A 22461-nucleotide genomic window follows, 5' to 3' on the forward strand; every position below is an offset into this window, starting at 1 on the left:
GTTATTTGATGTCCACTCAGTTAATTTTAGATCCCGCTCTCGCTTTTGCTTTTGCTCTCACACACCCCTGTATTACTACCAACACTCAGCACAGTGACCATTCCTAGCATGTGTACTGTTTCCAGAAATCCCATGTGGATTTTTGGAAAGAGCCAAGTTGATGGTGAAGTTGATAGCTTCATATTTCCTCCACAGGACCCTGTCTTGTTCTCTGGCTCCCTGCGGATGAACCTGGACCCTTTTGACCAATACTCTGACGAGGATGTGTGGACGTCTTTGGAACTGGCACACTTGAAGACTTTTGTGTCGACGCTCCCGGATAAGCTCAATCACGAATGTGCAGAAGGCGGAGAGAACCTCAGGTGAACCCTCGGCTTCTGAAGATTTCTTTAAAGAGTCCTTTGACTATTAATGAAATAGATGATTCTTTTTCTAAGAGATGTTGGAAATGTAATTCACATTTAGGTTCATTTTACCATATGTGGTGGAGTTGTGGCAAAGCTCAACAGTTTTGGAAACAAATTCATATGAAAATTGAACAAATCTTAGAGGTTAAGATTCCCTTTCTTCCAGAATTTTTCCTTTAAGTATGATAAAACCTTATATTCCTGCCCAACTAGACAAATTGTTTTTATATATGATTACAGTGGCTAGGATTATATATGCTTCTAATTGGTATATTTAAGAAATTCCCTCCTTACCTTATTGGTTTTTGAAAGTGTGGGATTATGCTTCAGTTAAGTCTTGGCTTATGTACATGGTATATCTACTGAGTCATTCATGCCTGTCTGGGAACCTTTTATAAATTATAATATCCGTTATGGTCATACTCTGTTCCCATTTTCTGGATTTGATTTATAGTGGTTTTTTATATGTAATTTTGCATGTGTTAGGATGATACGACGTGTAGATTTTACAGCTGTTTAAGACTCTGAAATTTCTTTTTCTTTGTCTTGTTCTTGATTTTTTTTTTCTTTACTGATGTAATTAATTAATTTTAGAAAATTGATATTTTTCATTATGACGATTTTCTTTATATTGTCTCTATAGTGTTCTGTTCAGTTTCAGTTTCCTTTGGTTTATTTCGTAATAAAAAATTCTAAAAAATAAAAATAAAAGGTGATTCATGGATTTTGACTCTCATTTTTCTGTCTCCAGTGTTGGGCAGCGACAGCTGGTGTGCCTGGCCCGGGCTTTGCTTCGGAAATCCAAAATTCTGGTTTTAGATGAAGCCACCGCGGCTGTGGATCTGGAGACGGATGACCTCATCCAGTCGACGATCCGGACTGAGTTTGAAGGCTGCACCGTCCTGACGATAGCGCATCGGCTGAACACGATTATGGACTACACACGGTAAAAGGAGTTGTCTGGAAGCAGCTGAGGGGAGCCATCCTGGCAGATTCCCTGCAGGGAATGGCAGAGTAGACCCCTGGCTCCCCTGCCTCCTTTTGCCCAGCAGCTTCTGGAAGTGCTCCTGCGCTTCCAGGCTGGAGACCAGGGTGCTGGGTGAGCTGCGTGTGCGTGTGTGAGAAATAAGGGAGCTCCAGCCCCCAGGGAGGAAAGACTGCAACATTTGGACCTTCTTCGTTCAGAAAGAAGGCAGGTAAAGGAGGACATGATAGAGGGGTATACAATTATGCATGGTGTGAATCGAGTGGACAGAGAGAAGTTTTTCTCCTTCCCTTATAATATTAGAAGCCAGGGCCATCCGTTGAAGTTAAACGCTGGGAGATTCTGGACAGACCAAAGGAAAGACTGATTGACCCAACATGCAGTTAAGCTATGGAATGTGCTGCCTGGCCATCCATCTAGGCAGCTTTAAAAAGGGCTTAGACAAATTTGTGGTGGACAGGGCAATCCGTGGCGGCTAGCCTGGACAGCTCTGTATTTCCCTCAGGATCTGTGGGGGACATGATTCCCCTGAACACCCGGAGCTGGGGAACACCAGTGGGAGGGGCCGTTTCCCTCTTCTCCCCCCCCCCTTTTCAGGTTTCCCAGATGCACCTGGTTAGCCACTGTGTGAAGCAGGAAGCTGGACAGGATGGGCTTCTGGCCTGATCCAGCATTCTGATGAGAATGAATATACTTTATAGCATGACCGCTATATTGACTACTCCTTTTTTCCTGCTTTAGGGTGATTGTTCTTGATAAAGGCGAAATAGTAGAGTGTGGTAGCCCAGCCACCCTAATCCAGAAGAAAGGCATTTTCTATAGTATGGCTAAAGATTCTGGCTTGGTTTAATGTGAAGCCGGAGGCTCCTTCCGTTGGGGGTGTTGTACAGGAGAAGACGGACTCATGCGCACAAAGCGATTGGGATGGCGGTTTCCATCAGAACCCCTGGCTGTGACGCTCAGGCCAAAGGATTCCACTTCAAAAATCGCGTGTGCTGCGGGACAGAGGAAGCAGAGCATAGTCAATGCAGTCTCCTTTATCCCTTTAAGATCTAAGCAAATGGTAGCAAGGGGGTGGGTTGTGTGTAACAGCCCTTCTTATCTGAGGCTCCAAAATCCTGCACACTGTAGGAGTCGGCTGTTTTGAGTCCTCTGGGGAAAGGTGGCTTCACCCCCCCCCCTTTGTTCCATTTTACTTTTGTGCAAAAAGCTTTTGAAGATGCAACCTTCATTTCCCATTCAACAGCCGGCATTTTCATGGGAGGAACTGCAGAAGCATGGTGCAGTCTTTTGTGCCGTAAGAGAGATTTTTGGGGACAGGAACGTTCCCCCTCACTTGATGATCAACACACTTGTCAGATTTAAAGTGTATGTTTCTTTGGCCAAAGCAACTTCAGTGGATCTGGCTTCTGTTGGGAGCAGAGACGAGAATGTATGGGTGGCACCGGAAAGCTGGGGGAATCTGACACTTCAACAGCTTCACCCTGGACACCCTGTGTTCTGTTTCTTGTTTCTTAAAACAATTGAGTGAAAGAGTTGGCCTAAAGACATCACTGCTGTTACCAGTTCCAGCCTCAGGCAAAGCTTTTCCCGAACGACCCCACCCACCTCTCCTCTTGTGTGCTGTTGCTGTCTTCAGAAGAAACTGCAGTGCCTCACAGGGATGGGAATTCTCCATTTATTGTGTTCTTCGTAGTCTCCTCTCACCAAAACAAAACTGGAATGGAAAACCGAGCAGCAGCAGAACTCAGTGCTCACCCAGCAGCCTGGAGATGTCAACTTGAAATTATGTTGCTGACCTTTAAAAACAAAGCCAGACATCTTTTCTTAGAATAAAATTTATTTATTTATTTTTGTAAATACTGTTCTCTTAAAGCTGAATAGACTGAAGCTCACTTTGGTATTTTTGTAATGACTCATGCAAAGAGCTTTCAGTAAACCTTTTTGTTTGGAGAATGGCCCTCTCTCTTCAAGCTGCTTGCAAAGCAACATTGGTGGTGGAATTATTGGTGGTGTTACTTGAGGCTGCTGTGAGCCCTAAGACTCGCACATGTAATAGGGCATAAACCTCATCTGGGCTGACTTTAGAGCAGGGCTGCTCAACTTCAGCCTGCCTGCAGATGTTGGCCTACAATTCCCATCATCCCTGGCTATTGGCCACTGTGGCTGGGGATTATGGGAGCTGTAGTTCAAAAACTGGGGCACCTAGTTTGAGCAAGCCTGCTTTTGAGTGGACATGGTTTCAGATAAAATTTGGGGTGGAGTGGGGGGTGTCCAGTTGGATTTGATCCAACTGCAGAATAATCAAATGGATGGAAACTACTCCCTTCTGTTTGTCACACTTCTAGGCACAAGCCATCTGTGTTTCCAGGCTTACCTTTGCCATCTTTACTGGACCCCTTGCCTTTTAAAATGTAGAGCTTTTTAAACTTGTGTGTACATGACAGCACCTGGATGGTGCAGAGTTAAGCAGCCGTCTAAGCCCTAGTCTCATTGGTTAGAGAACAGACGTTTCCACTCTATCCCTAAAGGACCGAAGAACATTTAGAGACAATTCCATCCACCCACCTCTGCCAGCATCTGTAATCAGATGAGAGGGAGAGTTTCATGAAACTGACTACTAAACTTTGCTCTTCATGGGCAACAGAGGAAGCAAAACTACAACCCACTCCAAAACTGATTTCAGAAGCAATCATGAGAGTCAAGCTGTTGCACTTAAAGGGAGGTCAGCCAAACCTGTGAAACTTCAGAAGGTGGCATTTGAAGGGGGGCGGGGGGGCGCTGCTCTGTACCCAGGCTTGTAGAACAGAACAATATCGGACCTCTGAAAAGTATAAGCATGCATATGTATTCAGTACTTGGTTTGGGCTCCTTTTGCAGCAATTACTGTCTCATTGCGGCGTGGCATGGATGCTATCAGCCTGTGGCACTGATGAGGTGTTATGGAAGACCAGGATGCTTCATTAGCAGCCTTCAGCTCTTCTGCATTGTTTGGTCTCATGTCTCTCATCCTTCTCTTGGCAATGCCCCATAGATTCTCTATGGGGTCAGGTCAGGCGAGTTTGCTGGCCAATCAAGCACAGTACACTGTATACTTTTCGGAGGTCCGATATTGTTCTATTCTACAATCCTTGTCTTCTTGGTTCCATGTAATAGTCTAATTTTCTGGGATTGTGGATTTGGGGTTTTCATGAGCTGTATGCCATGATCATCTCCTAACGCAGCGCTTCTGCTCCTAAGTGCTCCTCTTCACCTGGGCTCCCCCTCACCTCTTTGGATAGTTGCTCACCTGGGGCAGATCCTGGCTTTATTTCAGGCGGTGCAAAGTACTTCTGCAATGGGTTTTCGGGAGGCTGCCTGGTTTCCATCATCAGTGGCTGAGCACCATGCCTCTGCTCTCTGTAGGGGAGAGAAGGATAATGAACATGAGGAGGGGATGGAGGAGGAGGAGGAAAGGCCTCGTTTCTGCCCAGTTGCAAAAGCAGCGGCACACCAGCTGGGCGAGGAAGCTGTTTAGGAGAAGGTCTCCACGGCATCTGCTGAGCAAATGGATCCGCTAAAAACTGCCTAGGATTCAGAGACCGACAGTAGAACTTCCAGGCATAAGGGGGCAGTCCAGGGTGGGCCACCTTGGCCCTCCAGCTGTTGGGGCTGAGGATGCTAGGAGTTTTGGTTCAAGAACAGCCAGAGGGCCAGGTCTGCCCACCCCTGCTCTAGGGAGTCCAAAGCCCACTTCTTCTGCCTTTGGGACATTGGACTTTCAAACGGCGACAGGCCACTCAGCACCCCCTTAGCCAAGTCCAGTGGCTGGGGATGCAGACCAAAGGGGAGACAGGGAGCTGGGGGAGAGAGAGAGAACCAGCCCCCTGCATCCAAGCTAACTAACGGCCTCCTTGTTCCAGGGCTGCTGTTCAACTGCCACTCCTGACTGTTGGCCGCCTCTGTATATTCCAGGGGCTGTAGACTGCTAACTTTGCAAAGAGGCACCTTTCAACGTGGTGATTCTCTTTATTGAGCAGGGGGAGAGGAACTGGCCCAATCCAGCCCCAGCACAGGACCGCCAGTGACTGTTGCTGGTGTGTGTCCTATGTTTCTTTTTAGAATGTGAGCCCTTCGGGGACAGGGTTCCATCTTCTTTATTTGTTATTTCCACGTGTAAACCACCCTGAGCCATTTTTGGGAAGGGCGGTATAGAAATCAAATGAATGAATCAAATCAAAATCAAATGAATGAATATTCTAGCCCAATAAGGAGCCAGGCATTCAGAGGGCGAGCGGGTTTCTTGCAGGGCCCGCTTTTTCCTGGGTTCTTTCTTGTGGCATTAATTCCCACACAGGCATCATGCGCAGAACCTGAAGGCATTTCTACACGTATCATTCACATCTTCTCTCCCCACCCTGCTGAAACACTCCCATCATGAACTGTGCACAGGAGCTCACAAGGATTTTATAAGTTCACATTTAATTTTATTGATGGCCATTTTAGGACAAAGCAGGTTGGCTGTGCCAGTTTGTCTAAGCCCCACCCATAAATGAAACTGTGTGTTACTGAGATCTTGGTTCTCCATTGTGTGCTTTAAAAAAACCCTCTGGTTTTGGATTGTCTCATTCAACGAGCCCTATTTCTGCAGGGAAGTAGTGGAACTGTTAACAGTGCATGTGACTGTTTTCAAGGAAAGACTCCAGTAGTTCTCAGTTCCCAACATCAGATGCTTACCTGAATTCAGTAGAGGCACAGCCCTCCTTCACTGCAGGCTCGGGCATTTCCGAGGGCTCCTAAGTGCTCACCTGGCAACATCCAGGCCCTTCAAGACTGGATGCTTAGTCCAATATTGAACAGTGTGACACACACACTTTACAGAAAGGTCCACATGATGTCATCCATCTGGTTTTTCACCATATTTAAGCTTAAATATTTAAGCTTAAATGTTAAGCTGTCTGCTTATTAGTGCAAACACACCCAGGTTTTAGAGAAACGTCTTAGAATAAGGCAATGATCACATTGAGGGCAACCAAGATGATCAGGGGCCTGGATTACCTTCCTTAAGAGGCAAGGCTACAGCATCTGGGGCTTTTTAGTTTGTAAAAGAGGTGACTACAGGGAGACACGCTAGAGGTGTAGAAAATCATGCATGGAGAGAGTGGACAGAGGAATTTTTCTCTCTCTCTCACAACACTAGAAACTGGTCATCTTATGAAACCCATTGCCAGAAAGTCTAGGACCGAGAAAAAGAAGTACTTTTTCACGCAGTGCATAATTAACCAATGGAATTCTCTGCCACATGGTGTGATGGCCACTAGCTTGGATGACTTTAAAAGGAGTTTAGACAAATTCATGTAGGACAGGTCTATCAATGGCTACTAGTCTGGTGGCTATAGGCCACCTCCAGCCTCAGAGGCAAGATGCCGCTAAATACCAGTTGAAGGGGAGCAACTGCAGGAGAGAGGACATGCTCTCAGCTCTTGCCTGTGGGCCTCTCAGAGGCATCTGGTGGGCCACTGTGTGAAACAGGATGCTGCACTAGAGCGGCTTGGGCCTGATGGAGCAGGGCTGTTCTTGTGTTCTTACATGTGTGAACCATTAGTGCTACCATTGGGTCTCTTTCTGGGAGTGGGGGTAAAAAAGGGTGAGGGGGTCAGTCAACACTTGCCCCAGCTGTATTCCACCAGCTATGCACCACTAGAGTTGCCATGCCCCCCCAAATTCTGGGTTTTACTACCCAGATTTTAACCATCTCTCCCAAATTGCAGCTTCCATTAAAAGCTAGCCCTTGGAGAAACAGAGTTATGGAGCAAAACGTGCAGTCTTCTGCACAAAAATTATTTTCCAGCCAATTTACATAATATGCAAATTAGGCACCTGTATTTGGAAAGCCAGAAAGTGGCCACCCTACACACCACCCCTGAATACCCCAAAACAGAGACAGCCACTGCGATGTGAAAGGAACCTTGCCAGCCTTTGCAAGTGGAAAGGCAAAGGCGGGCTGGCCCTGGACGGAGCATGTCTGGAAGCGCCTCATGGGAGCTGTGGCAAGCATCAGTTGCTAGAAAGCACCGTTCCGACTCTCTTCCTTAAAGACACTGCAGGAAGCTGATAACCACTCACAGGTCTCCAATCACACCATACACCAAGCTCAGAAAATTAAGGCTGGCACATTCGCTGCTCATTTTCTTGCAGGATGCAAAAATGTAGGAGGCCTTCGGGGGGGACGGACCTTATGACGTTAATACTCAGTTGGGCTTGCATGGTCTAACCAGGGCTGCCCAACTTTGGCCCTCCTGCGGATGTTGGCCTACAATTCCCATAATCCCTGGTTATTGGCCACTGAGGCTGGAGGTTATGGGAGTTGTAGTCCAAACTCAGCTGGTGGGGGGGACAGGGCTAAACTTCAGCAGTTCACCTCTTCCTGGCAGGCCAACACCTTTTGCCCAGATTCACAACATGCAGAGCTGCCATCTTTCGCAAAGTGTGTCCGGTCCAGAATGTGCTCAGCTGTGAAGCCTTCCCAGCCTCCCCTGCAGGCAGCTTTCAAGCTTCTCCTGCCTTCACCCTGGCTTTTAGTGGTGGAAGAAAATCTGTTCAAGGCCCTCAGCCAGCATATGAAGGATGCTTCAAGGAAGGGGAGGTGGTTTCAAATGCACCTGTTCAACATCTGAAGGGATGGGCTGTGAACTGGAACAAACAACATCCCCCTCCGGTTGGGCCCCTCGCAGGAGGGCAAGATGGCAGCAAAAAGTTATAAATAAATAAATAACCCACCCCTAATTGGGAACCCGGGCTCAATTCTCACAGCATCACCGGTCGGGCACACTTGTTTGCATGGGGGCATCTCCAGGAAATCCTCCCACCCTGTGGCTGGAAAAGACCACATCAGAACCTGCTCTCCTTCTAGCCAAAACGGCCAGGAGGGGGGAAAGATCCAAATTTGTGAAATGTACTTAAGTAGTGGGACTTTAGCCTCCACCATCACCATCACGTGGATCACCCAAGGGAGCATCTCCGGGAAATGCTCCAACCCCATAGATGCAAAATACCACATCAGAACCTGCTCATGGGCAGAAGCTGACTGGACATCAGAAGAGCATGGCTTTAAAATTTTCAAAAGCCCTCCAAATTAAACCACCTCTTCTCAATGCTCTGGGGCACCTTGTGCTTGCAGTACTTCTAAGAATCATGTATGTAAGCCAGATATTTGTCATTATTTCAGGGAGGCTATACTAGAGAGGACCACTGGCCCAGGAGAGGTTTCCCATCGTGGCCTGGCTCTCTAAGTGAGAAGATGAATGAGACGCTGCTCCGGTTCTTCCCTCTGCTCCCCTGCAGAAGAAGACTCCAGCATGGACAGAGCCAGCCACCCCAGGGTAGTCCTTGTGGAAGAGAACCGGCATGGCAGGCAGGCAGGCCCATACGTGGCCCGTGTTCTGCTCGCATTCTGGTCTTCCTGACCCCCCTCTTCAGAAGGCAAAGAGGGCTCACTGAGACGCACATCCTCCTCTTCATGTTTTAATTGCCCACCTGCAGCCCCTCACAGGCGCCTGCAGGAGCCAACCACAGCATGGCAGTTGGGGCAGAAGTGCTCGGCGTCCAGCAAAGAATCCATACAAAACGGGAGGAGGCAGCAGAAGAGGCAGCCCCTGCAAGAGAAAGGGAGTGGGGTTCAGGCTGGAGTGGGCCCGGCAGCCCCTTCAGACGAGAGATCCCATTCCGAGTCCCATGGCTGTGACCGGAACATCCGCAGAAGAAACGCCCAGAATAAGAAGTCTTGATTGGCGCTTTTGCTTGGTTCCTCTGCCTTGTGGGATGGCGGGACATTCCTCCTCAAACCACCAAAGCCGCCCCCAACACTGTGCAGACACCAGCCCCACTATGCAGGGGCTTACCAAGCTTGGAGGGGGCCCGGAGAGGAGATTTTTAAATGGGCTCCTCGCTGCCTTCCTCTCCTTCTTCTGGCCAACTCTCTGCCAACTATCCCAACTACAGTTACAAGCTGTAAATAACAGCAGAACCAACTAATACAACAGTATCAATGAGAACTTTAATAACTGCACATATCCCAGCTATGGCATCTCACCAGCACCCATTTACTATGATATCCCACACCACCATTCAGACCTTAATGCTGAGTATTTTGCAGTCTGATCCTATACAACAGCAAATTCCCCCAGGCTCAGATTAGCTCCCCATCCCACCCCAAGAAAGCACACAGAAGATTGCAGTCCAGAGGTTGTTTTCTCTGCATCCATTGACATCACTCAATTGCTTCCCATCTCCTCTAATTCTTTAAAAGTCGCTTTGGAGGATGTTGCACATATTTCTAATGGCGAGAACAACAGCAGCGCTCTTGTGTTTATCACGTGAACACTGCTGGGTCCCTGGGAGAATGAGACCATTGTTGATACCACATCCGAAGGGACATGACAGTTTTGCAGCACACAGAGGAGAATGTTCACCTGCAAGTCTGTCAGACAAGACCTAACCGGAAGTAAAGAAGAAGGTGCAAGCAATGGCTGGCAGAAAGCATCATCCCCTTTAACACAAGAGCGTGCCAAACGGAAGTCAGCGAGGAGGCAGACGTTTCTGCCCAAGATGCTCAACAAACACCCAAAGCTTGCAGCTAGGACTTGAGTACTGCTAAAGTCTTGAATGTTGGTACTGAAAGACACAGAGAAGAGACGACCATTCCAAAGCCCTGGAAACCGCTGATCAGCAAGGGGCGGAGGGGGAGAAAGAATCATTCATGATGAGTGACATTCACACATGAGTGACAGTTCTGCAGTTCGAGAGGGAGGGTGTTCTAAATTGGGGGGTGGGGTGGGGGTTTCCTGCGTTTCTGCTTGGGCTCTCTGTCCCTCCTTTGAAACTGCGCCCTGAGAAACGCAGAAAAAGCAAGAAATGCAGGGGGGGGGACATGATTTAGAACACACACAGAAAGAGGGAGGGAGGGAGGGAGGGGTGTTCTAAGCGGGGGGGAGGGGTTCCATCCTGCGTTTCTGCTTGTTTGAGGGAGCATTTGCAAAGGAGGGGCAGAGCGTCCAAGCAGGAACGCAAGAACCCCCGATTTAGAGCGCACGCGCGCGCGCGCACACACAGATCGAAGAGGAAGGAGAGCGAAACCGAAAGAAGGGGAGGGAGGGAAGAGAGCAGCTCCAAAGCGGCGGAGGCAAAGGCCAACAACAGGAGTCCCCACTACCCCAGCGGTCGTCGCGGGCAGGCTGTTGCTCCTCTATGGCGCTTCTTTCTTCTCCCTCTCCCACTCCTCCCTGTCTCCTCCCCATGGGTCAAGTGGGCGCCGCTCCCGAGCTCCCTGCCGGCCGGCCTGCAGCTGCTGTATTCCTCTCCTGCTGCTCCTGGCACACGGCAGGAGGCAAGCAGGCTGGTGGCTGCTGACCCGCCCTGCCCTGCCCTGCCCTGCCCCACAGCCGGACGGAAGAGAGAGGGGCACAGGCACAGCTTCGCCTTTGGAAGGCAAGGGAAAGACCCCCCCCCCATCGCCGTCCAGGCTGCGGCCCGCCGAAGCAGCGCTAGCCACCGCGTGGCCCGCGGCCACTACAACCAGCATGGCAGGCAGGCGCCGCAGGGTGAGTGCGCGCACCTCCTGTGCCCTGGGAGACTGGCCGGGCCTGGGGGGGCTTTCTTTGTCTCCCCGTGCCTAATGCATGGTCCGCCCCTGCCGCCATGGCATCGCCCGCAGAGCCACCAGCAAGGAACTGGCACAGCTGTTGCCGCTGAGGTTGGCAGCAGAGATGCACTGGGTTGGGAGTCCACAGCATCCTGTTGGCAGCCCACACCAAGCTGCCATAGCCAACGCCTGCCTGCAGTTTCACACTGGGGGGGGGGCACACCAACCCCAGCCGAAGGCCATTGGTCAGAAGCCGAGCAGGACCCACCGCCACCTTCAGGAGTCTGTCCTGCAGGGCCACCCCAAAGCAGTGCCCCTCGCAAGGCACCCCAGAAGGACAGAAAGGCTATTGGCATGATCAAGAAAAGCTGAGAGGTTGGCAGAACCAAGGGGGGGGGGTGCACCCCAGGGTTAAGCTCACACCCTCTAGGATCCCGCCCACCTCCTTAGGTTGCAGGACGCCTGTGTGTGGCCACACAACCCACCCACCCCATGCTGCATTCAGAAAGGGGATGCCCAAGCAAAGCACCCAAGGTTGCCCTGCAGAGCGCGCTCTCGTTGATCCGCTTACCCGACCAGGCACAAGAATCCAGCAGCCATCCAGGTCAAGAGCCCTGCGTTGTAGAACACGTGTGTCATGATGATCTGGCCGCAATACGGGCAACGCATATAGACAGGGTTGGCCCCAAAGACCACAGGGTTCTGAATGTAGACATGCACAGGAGCTGAGCAAAGAGGAGGGAAAGGGAGAGGGTCAGGCTCCCTTCTAGCCCCCAGCTTTGCTCTGAAGCTTGCCAATGCTGCCTCCACCCCCAGCTCCAAATCTGCAAGAACAAGCCAAGAGGTCAGCCAAGGACCCGGGCATCAGACAAGCAGACAACCCTTCCCTTCTTTGCCCCCAGCAGCCGGCATCCAGAGCCACACTGCCTCTGAACATGCAGCCTTTGTTTTCCCATCCTTTGGAAACAAGCACTGTTTGTTAGCAGAGTTGCCAGATGGCCAACAATTCGCCATTTTCCCCCATCCTTTTTCTCAGATGCATGGATAGAAATGGTTAATCTCAGGCCATTTTGGAGTCACTGCTTGGCCCCAACCAGTTCTAGATTTGCATCCCCTCCTGGGCGCTTTCCAGATTACACGCTACAACAGCGGCAAAATGCTTCCGTACAGGCAAATCACATTCAAAACGTAAATAGCAAAGCACCCAGCAGGGGGAGCAGTCTCGTGAAAACTAACAACTGGGGCGGGGGGGGAGCAACTTTTGAACGCCGGATATACAGTGTTGTAGCACTATATTGCTGTGCTTAATTTTTTTTTAAAAGGCATTGGAAATATGAACGGCACCCTGCGGTCAGTGTAGGGACTGCGGTGTCACAACACAGGAAATGTCTAAACACACTTCAAACATACACCGTGATCTTGTTGCAGGGTCTAATCTGGAAAGTGCCCAGACTAAAGCCTACAACAGGGTCACTATGTATCTGCTAAGTGTGCTTCTGTACTTCCTGTGTTGCTTCACCACAGTCCTGGCACTGACAGCAAGGGGCCGTTCACATTTCTGATGCCTTGGATTTTATCTTTGTATTCTAGTGCTACAAGGTTGCAAGTCTGTTGCAGAAAAAAATAGCTGTATTTTCCCATTGCAAGAGTTTGAGATTCTGGGGATCATTCTGAATACAATTCTTCCAAGTTGAAACATTTTACCCCTGTTGTAGCGTGTAATCTGGAAAGTGCCCAGGAGGAGAAAAGATGGAAAACACCTTTGAGACATTATGTCTCAAGCCTGGAGGTGCTGAAGAGAAGGACTGAGATGCAAAGACATCATGACACCGAGGGGTGAAGATGAAACAAGCACATCTTAGATCAGAGTCGTGGAGACAGGCATCAAGGTAAGGTTGGCACTTTTGACAGACAGGGGAACTGACCACTCCCAAGGACCACCAAAGGTGAAGAAGAGTATAAGACTTTGTGGTTTGCCAGATCATCAGAGGGCAGGTCCAGAAGGTGCATCTACACTTTCTCCAGTGCTGCAGCGTTCTTTGCATCCTAGCTTTGCATACACCCCATATTTTCACCACACTCTAGCATTTTGAACGCTGGAAGGACCAGCAAACTGGCCGTTTCCTGGTTCCCTGCCACTGGGTAACAAACATTGCCCCTTCTTTCCTCTCTTCCACCACCCCGCTTTCCCCTTCCTCTCCACCCTTCATCCCTTCCCATTCCTGCTAGGCAGAATTCCTATATTTAGACTAGATGAAGAGCTTTAGCCTTTGCTTGCCAGACTGGCCTTCTCCTCGCTGTACTTCTGAGCACATTTCTACAAGTAAAAGTTATGATAGACAACTGTAGTCTGGTTCTCTGGGTCACTTCATACCTCCACTGGTATTTCCCCCTAAAATTCAGAGTGGAACCACCTGGTATGATACCCAGTAAGGTATGATACCCTTGAGAGGTTGTTGATCGGCGAAGCCCCATCAGCCTCTTGAACAGGGCAGAACCTCTCTTGCTGGGAGCAGCACCCGAGTCCAATAGCAGGGAGCTATAGTCCAATCAACTGTATTGGCAGAGGTCCCCCATATCCCAGTTGGCCTGGCAGAAACACTTCTATTGGTGAAGTCCCTTTGGGCCAGGCAGAACCTCCCCAGCATCCCGTGAGCCTTGGGTTCATAACACTGATTCTAAATCCTTCCTTTTCCAACTGCTGGCTGCTTGAAGTGCCCCCTGTGGTGTTTTTGATTCATCCGTTCCTTGATCCAGGCCAGCTTTTGAAAAGGGCTTTATATTCCGGTCCCAGAGCAGAGGCGGGGCTAACACACAGCCAGCAGCAAGAGCCCAGAAAAGCACTTGCCTCTCTGTACATAATCTCTATTTCATTACATTATTCAGATTCCTGATTCCACTTCACTGCCTTGTCCTTCCATACTCCCACTCTTTCCTTTCATCCAAGGGAAATGAGATTTGTATTTTAACAACTTTTTAAAAATGATGCTTTCAGGTTGATAAGCTGGCTTGACTTCATCTAGCACAGTAACCAGCACAGGCAACAGAATCAGAGCGAGGGATTCACTTGTAATTTGCTAGCAATTATAGAGGAGGGATGCATCTGCTCCTAAACACAGCCCAGTTACACCAGTCAGATGTCATGTGCATGGCGGCTGGCCGGCAGCCTCCTCTTCGCCTGGGCTACCCCCCCTGCTCTTTGGCTCGTTGTGGCCGGCTTACCTGGGGGAGCCCTTGATGCGCTTTCAGGCGGCACGTAGGGCTGCATGGTGCTTGAAGGAGGCTGGTCAGTTGCTGGTCCAGCACCATGCCCCTGGGGCAGGCAGCACAGGATTTTCTCTGTAGGAGAAAGGAGGGAAATGAAGATGAACAGGGAGGCAGGCAGGTCTGCAAGGCTGGAAAAGAAAGAGGCAGCATGATGCCAGCTGGGAGAGGTATAGGGGCAGGACACTGAGACAGCTACTGAAGTCACACTGATGGCTGAGTCCAGGGCCAGTTACTCCCACTTGGGTGTTTCTCACATAGCAAGCTTTACTGCGAGTTCGGAGTTGCCAAAAGAAAAGGAAAGAAAGAAAGAGAAAGAAAGAAAGGTGCAAGAAGTGGAATTTTTGTACCCCGGATATAAATTGAGGTATGCTCTAACATGCAATAAAAACCCAACTTGTGTGTGAAGTGTTCCCTCATAGCTTGCTGGGACTTTGGGGTAAATCTGGCCCATATATGAATGCACACCCTCCATTCCCCCAACATTCCAGTTAGCCCCCTGCTAACTGAGCAAAGAGGCATCTTTTTAAAGTGGGGATCCTCTTATCTTGAGCAGGGGGAGAGCAACTGGCCCTCTCCATCCCTCCAGTGGCCGTGGCTGGTGTCTCTCTTATGTTTCTTTTTGGGATTGTGAGCCCTTTGGGGGACAGGGAGCCCTTCAATTTTTTCATATGTATGTCTGTCTATCTATGTAAACCGCTTTGGGAACTTTGGTTGAAAATATTATTTGTCGTATTCATAGAAATATTTGTCGTATTTGTCGTATTCATAGAAATATTTGTCGTATTCGTATTCCGGAGGAGATGTGGGGATCTTCTACAGGGGGCGAGGTGTGTGACTTCTAGCCACGACCTGGGACTCGAGGAGGAGAGTGAGCTTCAGCGAGCAGGAAGGCTTTCAACAGGAGGATACACCAAGTTAGAGGGGTGAGACTAGGTGAGAAATGAAGTTAGGAGAGAAGCTAGGGGGGAGGGTACCCACCCAATGCATCCCAGCTAACCTTCTGCCCCCCAGGCCTGCCTTGTTCCAGGGCCGCTGTTCAACTGCCACTCCTGACCGTTGGGCCTCCTCTGTATATTCCGGGCCAATGGAAGGCCTGGCAATCCTCCCACACAGGCAGGGAGAGGGAGAGGGAGACTCTTCCCCCCTGGATTTTGCACCATAGGAACCTCGGAAGCTGTCATCTACCGAGTAAGTCAGACCCTTGGCCCGTCTAGCTCAGTATATCTGCTCTGACTGGCAGCGGCTCTTCGAGGTTTCAGGCAGAGGCGTCTTCTTTCCCAGCCCTGCCTGGAGCTGAGGCCTGTTGGTTTCACAGGGATTCCTTTCCATGCAGACAATAAGCACACAAGCGATTGGCCTGTCATTTTAGGTGCCTCCGCGCATATAATTCACATCTCCTCTCCCCCAGCACTGCCATAATGAACTGTGCACTAGAAGTACATTCTTTTTATTTTTATTCTTTTTATTTTTATTTGCACATGCATTTCTCCTCCTCCTCCTCCTCCTCCTCCTCTAGGAAGACTGTCGCCGTTGCTTGTCCCGTACAAGTAGATTGGGCTCCAAGTAGCATAAATGAAAGTGTGTGCTATGGAGAGGTCTGTTTTAAATTGTTTCTAGAAAGCTTCATTCCCAGGTTGTCTAATCCAATGACCTCCGTGTCTTCAGGCAACTTGAAAAAAGTAGCTGAACAGTTAATAGTGCAGATGTCTGCCTTCAAAAGACGACTCGGGTATGCTGAGGTTCTGGAAGCTCAGATTAATTTGATAAAGACAGAGTCCTTCATCACAGGCCCTGGCATATCCTAGGGCTCCTAAGTACAGGGCCCTTTCAGAGGAGGCATTTAATCCGAGATTAAACAAGGTGTAACAGACAGACAGACACAGACACACACTTTACAGAAAGTTGCACACGGCATCATCCAGTTGTATTTCCACCATATTTAAATTGTCTATAGATTAAGGCAAACGCCCACCTTTTTGAGAAACATGATACTACAAGGCAATGACCACACATGTGGACTATCAGTGCTACCGTTGGGTCTCTCTCTGGGAGAGAGGTAAAAAGGAGGGGGGGGTCAGCCAACTCTCACGCAGCCATGCTCCTTTGCACACCACCCCTGAGCGCCCCAAAACAGCAACAGCTGCTGTGCCATGAAAGTAACGTTGCAATTTGGGATTTGATGGCAAGTGGAAAGGCGAGGGCTGGTTGGCCCTGGACGGAGCATGTCTGGAAACTCCCACTGGGGATGGAACATAGGAAGCTGCCATATACTGAGTCAGACCATTGGTCTGTCTAGCTCAGTATTGTCTTCACAGACTGGCAGCAGCTTCTCCAAGGTTGCAGGCAGGAATCTCTCTCAGCCCTATCTTGGAGATGCTGCCAGGGAGGGAACTTGGAACCTTCTGCTCTTCCCAGAGCAGCTCCATCCCCTGAGGGGGATATCTTGCAGTGCTCACACTTCTAGCCACCCATTCAAATGCAACCAGGGCAGACCCTGCTTAGCTGAGGGGCCAAGTCATGCCTGCGACCAGAAGACCAGCTCTCCCTCCAAGCATCCATTGCTGGAAAGTGCAGGTGGGACCCTCTTCCTAAAAGACACTTCAGGAAGTTGAAAACCACCCACAAATCTCCAGTCACAACATACACCAAGCTCAGAAAACAAAAGCCGGTATGTTTGCTCCTCACTTTCTTGCAGGATGCAAACATTTAGGAGGCCTTACAGAATAAAACCCCTGTCATGTTAATACTAATTTGGGCTTGCCTGGTCTAAACATTAAACTCCAGCTGTTAACCTCTTCCTGAAAGGCCCATAGATTTTGCCCAGATTCACAACACACACAGCTGCCATATTTTGCAAGGGTCCAGAATGAGTCTCTGCAGGCAGCCTTCAGCTCTCAGGTCCTGCTTTTAATTCTGGATGAAAATCTGCTCCAGCCCCTCAGCCAAAATGTTAATGTTGCTTCAAGACAGGGGAGGCGGTTTCAAATGTACCCATTTGGCATCTGAAGGGATGGGCTGCAATCCTGGACAAAAAAACCCCCCACACCTTCTCCAGTTGAATCACTGGGGCTGGATGGCAGCAGAAAATTTCCCATTCACAATCCCCCTTACTGAAGCCCAGTCTCAGTTCTCCCAGCATCAGTAGCCAGTCATACTTATTCATGTGGCGGGGCACGGCCAGGTCATTCTCCCACCCTATGGATGCAAAACGCTGCATCAGAACCTGCTTTCAGGTAGCAACTGGCTGATCAGAGCAAGTCTTTCAAAAACAAAACTCCAAATTAAACCACCTCTTCCAGACACTCTGTGGTTCCTCTTTTTACAATACTTCTAATAAGCATGCTTGTTGTATCCTACCCAGTAACCTTTTGCAATTTGTTTGTTTCTTTGTTTGGAGTTTTGGAGAGGGGATCCTGTAGAGAGTGTGGGGGAGGAGTGAGAGAGGAAAAGGGAGGGGAAGGAGAAGGAGAAAATGGAGTTGTTGCTGAATGAGAAAATGGAGTTGTTGCTGAAGGAGAAAATGGAGTTGTTGCTTTAGTTAAATCTACATCAGATTTCTTTGTGTGTATGAGGGTAGCAGCTATAAAACAACACTGTAATCTGAGTGTTGAAATTGAATCTGAATTAAAACAACACTGTAATCTGAGTGTTGAAACTGAATCTGAGTTCAGGCAAACCATACTGGAGATGAGTGTCGACACGGAGGAGATTTCCCCACCTCAGTGCAGCGACTGAGAGCCATGGCCCTGGTTCCCCAAATGAGAAGCTGCCTGCCCTGGTTCTTCTCTTTACTCCCCTGCAGAGGAATCGATCGCAGAACCAGCCACCCCAGGTTAGTCTGTGCATGACAGGACAGGTATCAACAAGAAGAAAGGCGGGCCCGTGCGTGGTGCCCTGCTCTCCCCGAGTTCTGCTCTTCCTGACCCCGCTCTTCAGACGGCAAAGAGGGCTCACTGAGACGCACATCCTCCTCCTCCTTTTTTAATGGCACACCTGCAGCCCCTCACAGGCGCTCGCAGGAGCCAACCACAGCATGGCAGTTGGGGCAGAAGTGCTCGGCGTCTTGCAGAGAACTCACGCAGAATGGAACCAGGCAGCAGCCGCAACATAACCTGGGGAAGAAAGGAAGCGGCCATCAGGCAGGCGAGCAGCAGGCACCCTCTGCGGATTGCAGACCATTCCGGGACGCGGGACGTGGCTGTGAACGGACCATCCGCCGCGACGGCCCAGACTCCATCCCCGGAGAGATCGTCCGTCTTGTGCCAGCCGCTGCCTGGCGATGCTGCTGCCTGCCTGCACCTCTGATGGGGAACGGGCTCTACTGCCATGAAGCCCAAGTGTTGCTCCTCGCACTAGCAACTTCCCTCCTCGACCAAAGCTGTTCCCAGCCCCACGGTGGCATCCGTCTGCAGAGCCAACAGCAAGGAGCATCCACACCTGCTCCAGGTGGGGCTGGCAGAAAGAGAGATGCAGTGGGGTAAGTGTTGTGGGAATGGGCAGGGACGCAGTCCTGGAACTTGTCCCCCCCCCCCCCCCCAGCAGGGACGCAATGGAAATTTCTGCATGGAAAGAATGTCTTGCTCTTGCTATTTGTTACCATTCCTCCTGCCTTTGGGGGAGAGGAGGCTGCCTTATACGGAGTCAGGCCCTTGGTCCATCTAGCTCAGTAGTGTCTACACTGACTGGCAGCGGCTCTCCTTGGTTTCAGGCAGGAGTCCTTCCTAGGCCTTCCTGGAGATGCTGCCCGAGAAGGCTCCAGCTGGGAACCCCTGCTGCCAAGTTACCACTATACCCTCAAGCACTTTGCCCACGGATGCCAAGTAGTTGCCGAGAGCTCTAGAGAGGGCTTCTTCAGCAGGGGGGCAAGCCACTGGCCGCTTTAAAGAAAGTGGGACTGCGCTCCCCTCCAAAGAGGGGCTTTTGCCCACCCTCCTATTCAGCCAGCCCCCCCCCCCCCCCCGGCAGCCTTCACTAGCCATGATGGGCACAATTGGGTACGACGAGACATGCTACAGAATGTTACAGCCCTGGAAAAGGAGGCTTGGCTGATCCATGCACATCCCTGCAATCTCTTCTTGGCAAAGTTTCTGGGTCTCCTTAAGTACCTAAGAACAGCCCTGTGGATCAGGCCCAAGGAGGCCCATCTAGTCCAGCATGCTGTTTCCCACAGTGGCCCACCAGATGCCTCTGGGGAGCCCACAGGCAAGGGGTGTATGCATGCCCCCTTCTCTCCTGCTGTGGCTCCCTCCTGCCACTGGGATTGAGAGGCATCCTGCCTCTGAGGCTGGAGGTGGCCCACAGCCACCAGGCTAGTAGCCAGGGATAGACCTGCCCTCCGGTCGGTCAGCTTACCCCAGCAGGCACAAGAATCCAGCAGACACCCAGGTCATCGGCCCCATCTTGCTGATCACGCGCGTCATGTTGGTCTGCCTGCAGAAAGGGCAACGCACTCTAACCGGGAAGCCCCGGAAGATCACGGCACTCGGGCTGTCTCCGTCCACAGGAACTGGGCAAAGAGGAGCAGGAGGGGGAGCGTCACTCTCCGTTCTGATCGGAGCCAGGGCTCAACTGGGCTCTGAAGAGCAAACCTCGCAAATACGAATATACGACGGATATTTATAGACCACTTCTCAACGAAAGTCCCCAAAGCGGTTTACAGAGATATCGATAAATTAATTAAATGGCTCCCCTCCAGTCCCCAAAGGGCTCATGCTCTAGAAAAGAAACGTTCAGACAGACGCCAGCAGCAGCCCTTGGAAGGTTGCTGTGTTGGGGATGGAGAGGGCCAGTTGCTCTCCCCCTGCTCAGGAAAGGGAATCGCCACTTTAGAAAGGAGCTTCTCGGCTCGGTTCGCCTGCTCCGATTCCAAGCCTGCAAAAAGGACTTGAGTGAGTAGCCAAGAACTCAGGCAGCTAATCAGAGGACACAGGACAGGCCCTTCCAACGCATGCTACAGATAGGAAGTGTACTGCTATACCCGTGTTCAGCTTAACCTGCGAATGCCTGTACTTGTGTACCCCTGTTCAGTGTGTACACTGTACTCTTTTATTAATGTTGAAGCTAACGTGTTAATGGGCCAAAGGTCACCGCTGTAACTCAGCAAAAACAAAATCCCTGCTTTGCCCCTCTACTATACAGGGAAAAGATCGGACACCCCTTCAGCCAAACGGATGCCAATCATCTTCATCACACTCCGGCTCAGGCATCACATGTACAACAGCTGGCCTGCAGCCGCCTCCATCAGCTGGGCTGCTCCCCTGCTCCTCTTGGGTTGGCTGCTGCAGGCTCACCTGCCTGTTGCCCGTCTGCCATTGCCGCGAAAGCACCAGGCCCCCGGGCAGAAGTCACAGATCTCTCGCCTGCAGAAAGGAGGGAAAGGAAGATCATTAGGGGCAGGGGTGTCGCTATCATTGAGTGGATGGGTTCAAAGAACCCAGACTCCCAGATCCACATCTCCCTCGTAGGCCCCTTCTCCCCTAGCTAGGCCCCTGATTAGGGGACAGAGAGGCTTGCAGCAGGAAGAGGCATGCCCGTTGGAGGCGACACTGTTTGTGAGTAGGACAGTGAGACAGCTACAGAAGTAATGCAGACGCTCACGAACATATTCAATAGCAGCAATCTCTTGCAAGCCAAAAATCATATCCTCTTTGCTGGCTTGTGTGGATCGAAGGTTGAGAAAGACATTAGTGCAACTCAGCAATGCTGATGGGAGAAGCAGATTCCCTTGACCCGAGCTGCGTTCAGCATACAATGATGAGGCAGAGTTCAGGGCCAGTGACTCCCACCTGGCCGGGTTATCCAGAAGGGACAACCTTCATTCCCAGTTTTACAGATCCCTTCGACAGAGGGCAAGGGAAGGGAGAGAAGTTTGCTTCGTTCATAGCCCCTCCAGGAGAGGAGGAGAGTGAGCTTCAGCAAGCAGGAAGGTTCGAGGGCGGGAGGATACAGGCCAAAGTCGACCTGGGGGTTCTTGCGACAGAAGAGGCTGTGGGAAAGAATACCAGCCCCCTGCATCCCAGCTAACCTTCTGCCCAGGCCTGCCTTGTTCCAGGGCCGCTGTTCAACTGCCACTCCTGACCGTTGGTTGGCCTCCTCTGCACATTCCAGGGGCTGGAATGGAAGATCTCCGGGCCAATGGACGGCCTGACGATCCTCCCACACAGACAGGGAGAGAGACGGCACGTTTCATTGACCTGGCATCTTGACCTCAGATCCAAGTAACTGGGGAGATTCTGTCGGAGATGGAGTTCCAGTGCATCGGCCGTTTGCACCAACGATGCTAATGTCCACTAGGGACATTGGGAGTAGAGGTAGTGAGTGAGGGTCTCTTGACCTGTCCCTCCTTGCCTCTACGCTATGACCCCTGCCTTGACTCCTCAGGTACTTCCTGTGCTGAGTCACTCCTCTTCCTTTCCTCTCGGAGAGTAGGAAAGGAAGAGATGAAAACATCTCTCTCTCCCTACCTGTCCATTATGTAGCTGATAGATAGGACTAGGTATTTCCTATCCAAGATGTTTCTATCCAAGATGTTCCTATCCAAGATGGACTAGGTATTTCCTATCCAAGATATTTCCTATCCAAGACCAATAAAACTATTTAGTTTTAGATTTTACAACAGTCTCCATGCATGTTCTTTAAATAACTGCAAAAACTAAGCTCTGCACTCTGCTCTGTAACTGGAGTGGGGAGCTTCCTTTTTTTCCCCTTGGCACTTTGCTAAATAATTACAAACCCCGACAGATTCTCCTATGCAAAGCAACCCAGAAGGGCCGTCTGGTCCATCAGATCTGGAAGCTCACCTTAGTGCGAGAAAGGCAGAGTCCTTCTCCATTGCAGGTTCTGGCATTTCCTAGGGGTCCTCAGTTCAGACTTGACAACTTCAGGGCCCTTCAAGATAGGGTGCTCAGTCTGACACAGAACCAAATGTGTCAAGCACACCTTGCAGAAAGGTGCACGTGATGTTGTCATCCATCTCTAGTCTCACTGAAGACAAAAATCATTCTCCATAAATCATCCACTTACGAGTGCGGACATAGGAAGCTGCCTTTGTCAGACCATTGGTCCATCTAGTTCAGTACTGTATTGGCTCTACCAGGGCTGCTCAACTTCAGCCCTCTTGCAGATGTTGGCCTACAACTCCCATAACCCCTGGCTGTTGGCCACTGTGGCTGGGGATTGTGGGA

The 22461-nt window shown here is 50.4% G+C and overlaps 2 protein-coding genes and 1 long non-coding RNA gene across 7 annotated transcripts in view; 2 read left to right on the forward strand and 1 right to left on the reverse strand.

Annotated features, from left to right (window-relative positions):
* The window catches only part of LOC128336819 (multidrug resistance-associated protein 1-like), a 55058-nt gene extending 51710 nt beyond the window's left edge, over positions 1-3348 (forward strand). The window contains exons 30-32 of the mRNA XM_053277039.1: positions 196-362; positions 1159-1353; positions 2134-3348. Of these exons, the coding sequence (XP_053133014.1) occupies positions 196-362; positions 1159-1353; positions 2134-2242 (471 nt within the window). The 3' untranslated portion in view covers positions 2243-3348. The remainder of the gene's footprint in view (positions 1-195; positions 363-1158; positions 1354-2133) is intronic.
* Positions 2221-21616, reverse strand: LOC128336820 (uncharacterized). Of its 5 annotated transcripts, XM_053277041.1 has the most exons (7): positions 21064-21296; positions 20569-20637; positions 14234-14350; positions 11583-11736; positions 4682-4791; positions 3001-3191; positions 2221-2387 (listed from the first exon to the last, which is right to left on the reverse strand). In XM_053277041.1, exons 1-6 carry the CDS (start codon positions 21290-21292, stop codon positions 3028-3030), a joined length of 843 nt encoding a protein of 280 aa, XP_053133016.1. In that variant the 5' UTR covers positions 21293-21296; the 3' UTR covers positions 2221-2387; positions 3001-3027. The 5 variants fall into 5 exon arrangements, 4 of the variants coding, with proteins under 4 accessions (XP_053133016.1, XP_053133018.1, XP_053133015.1 ...); XM_053277043.1 differs by lacking the exon at positions 21064-21296 and adding an exon at positions 21303-21616 and having other exon boundaries at positions 2221-3191; XM_053277040.1 differs by having other exon boundaries at positions 2221-3191.
* LOC128336824 (uncharacterized) overlaps positions 15231-22461 on the forward strand; it is a 31379-nt gene continuing 24148 nt past the window's right edge. The window contains exon 1 of the long non-coding RNA XR_008312106.1: positions 15231-15466. This is a non-coding gene — a long non-coding RNA (uncharacterized LOC128336824). The remainder of the gene's footprint in view (positions 15467-22461) is intronic.

The sequence above is a fragment of the Hemicordylus capensis genome, chromosome 13 (genome assembly GCF_027244095.1).
Source record: "Hemicordylus capensis ecotype Gifberg chromosome 13, rHemCap1.1.pri, whole genome shotgun sequence".
NCBI lineage: Eukaryota > Metazoa > Chordata > Lepidosauria > Squamata > Cordylidae > Hemicordylus > Hemicordylus capensis.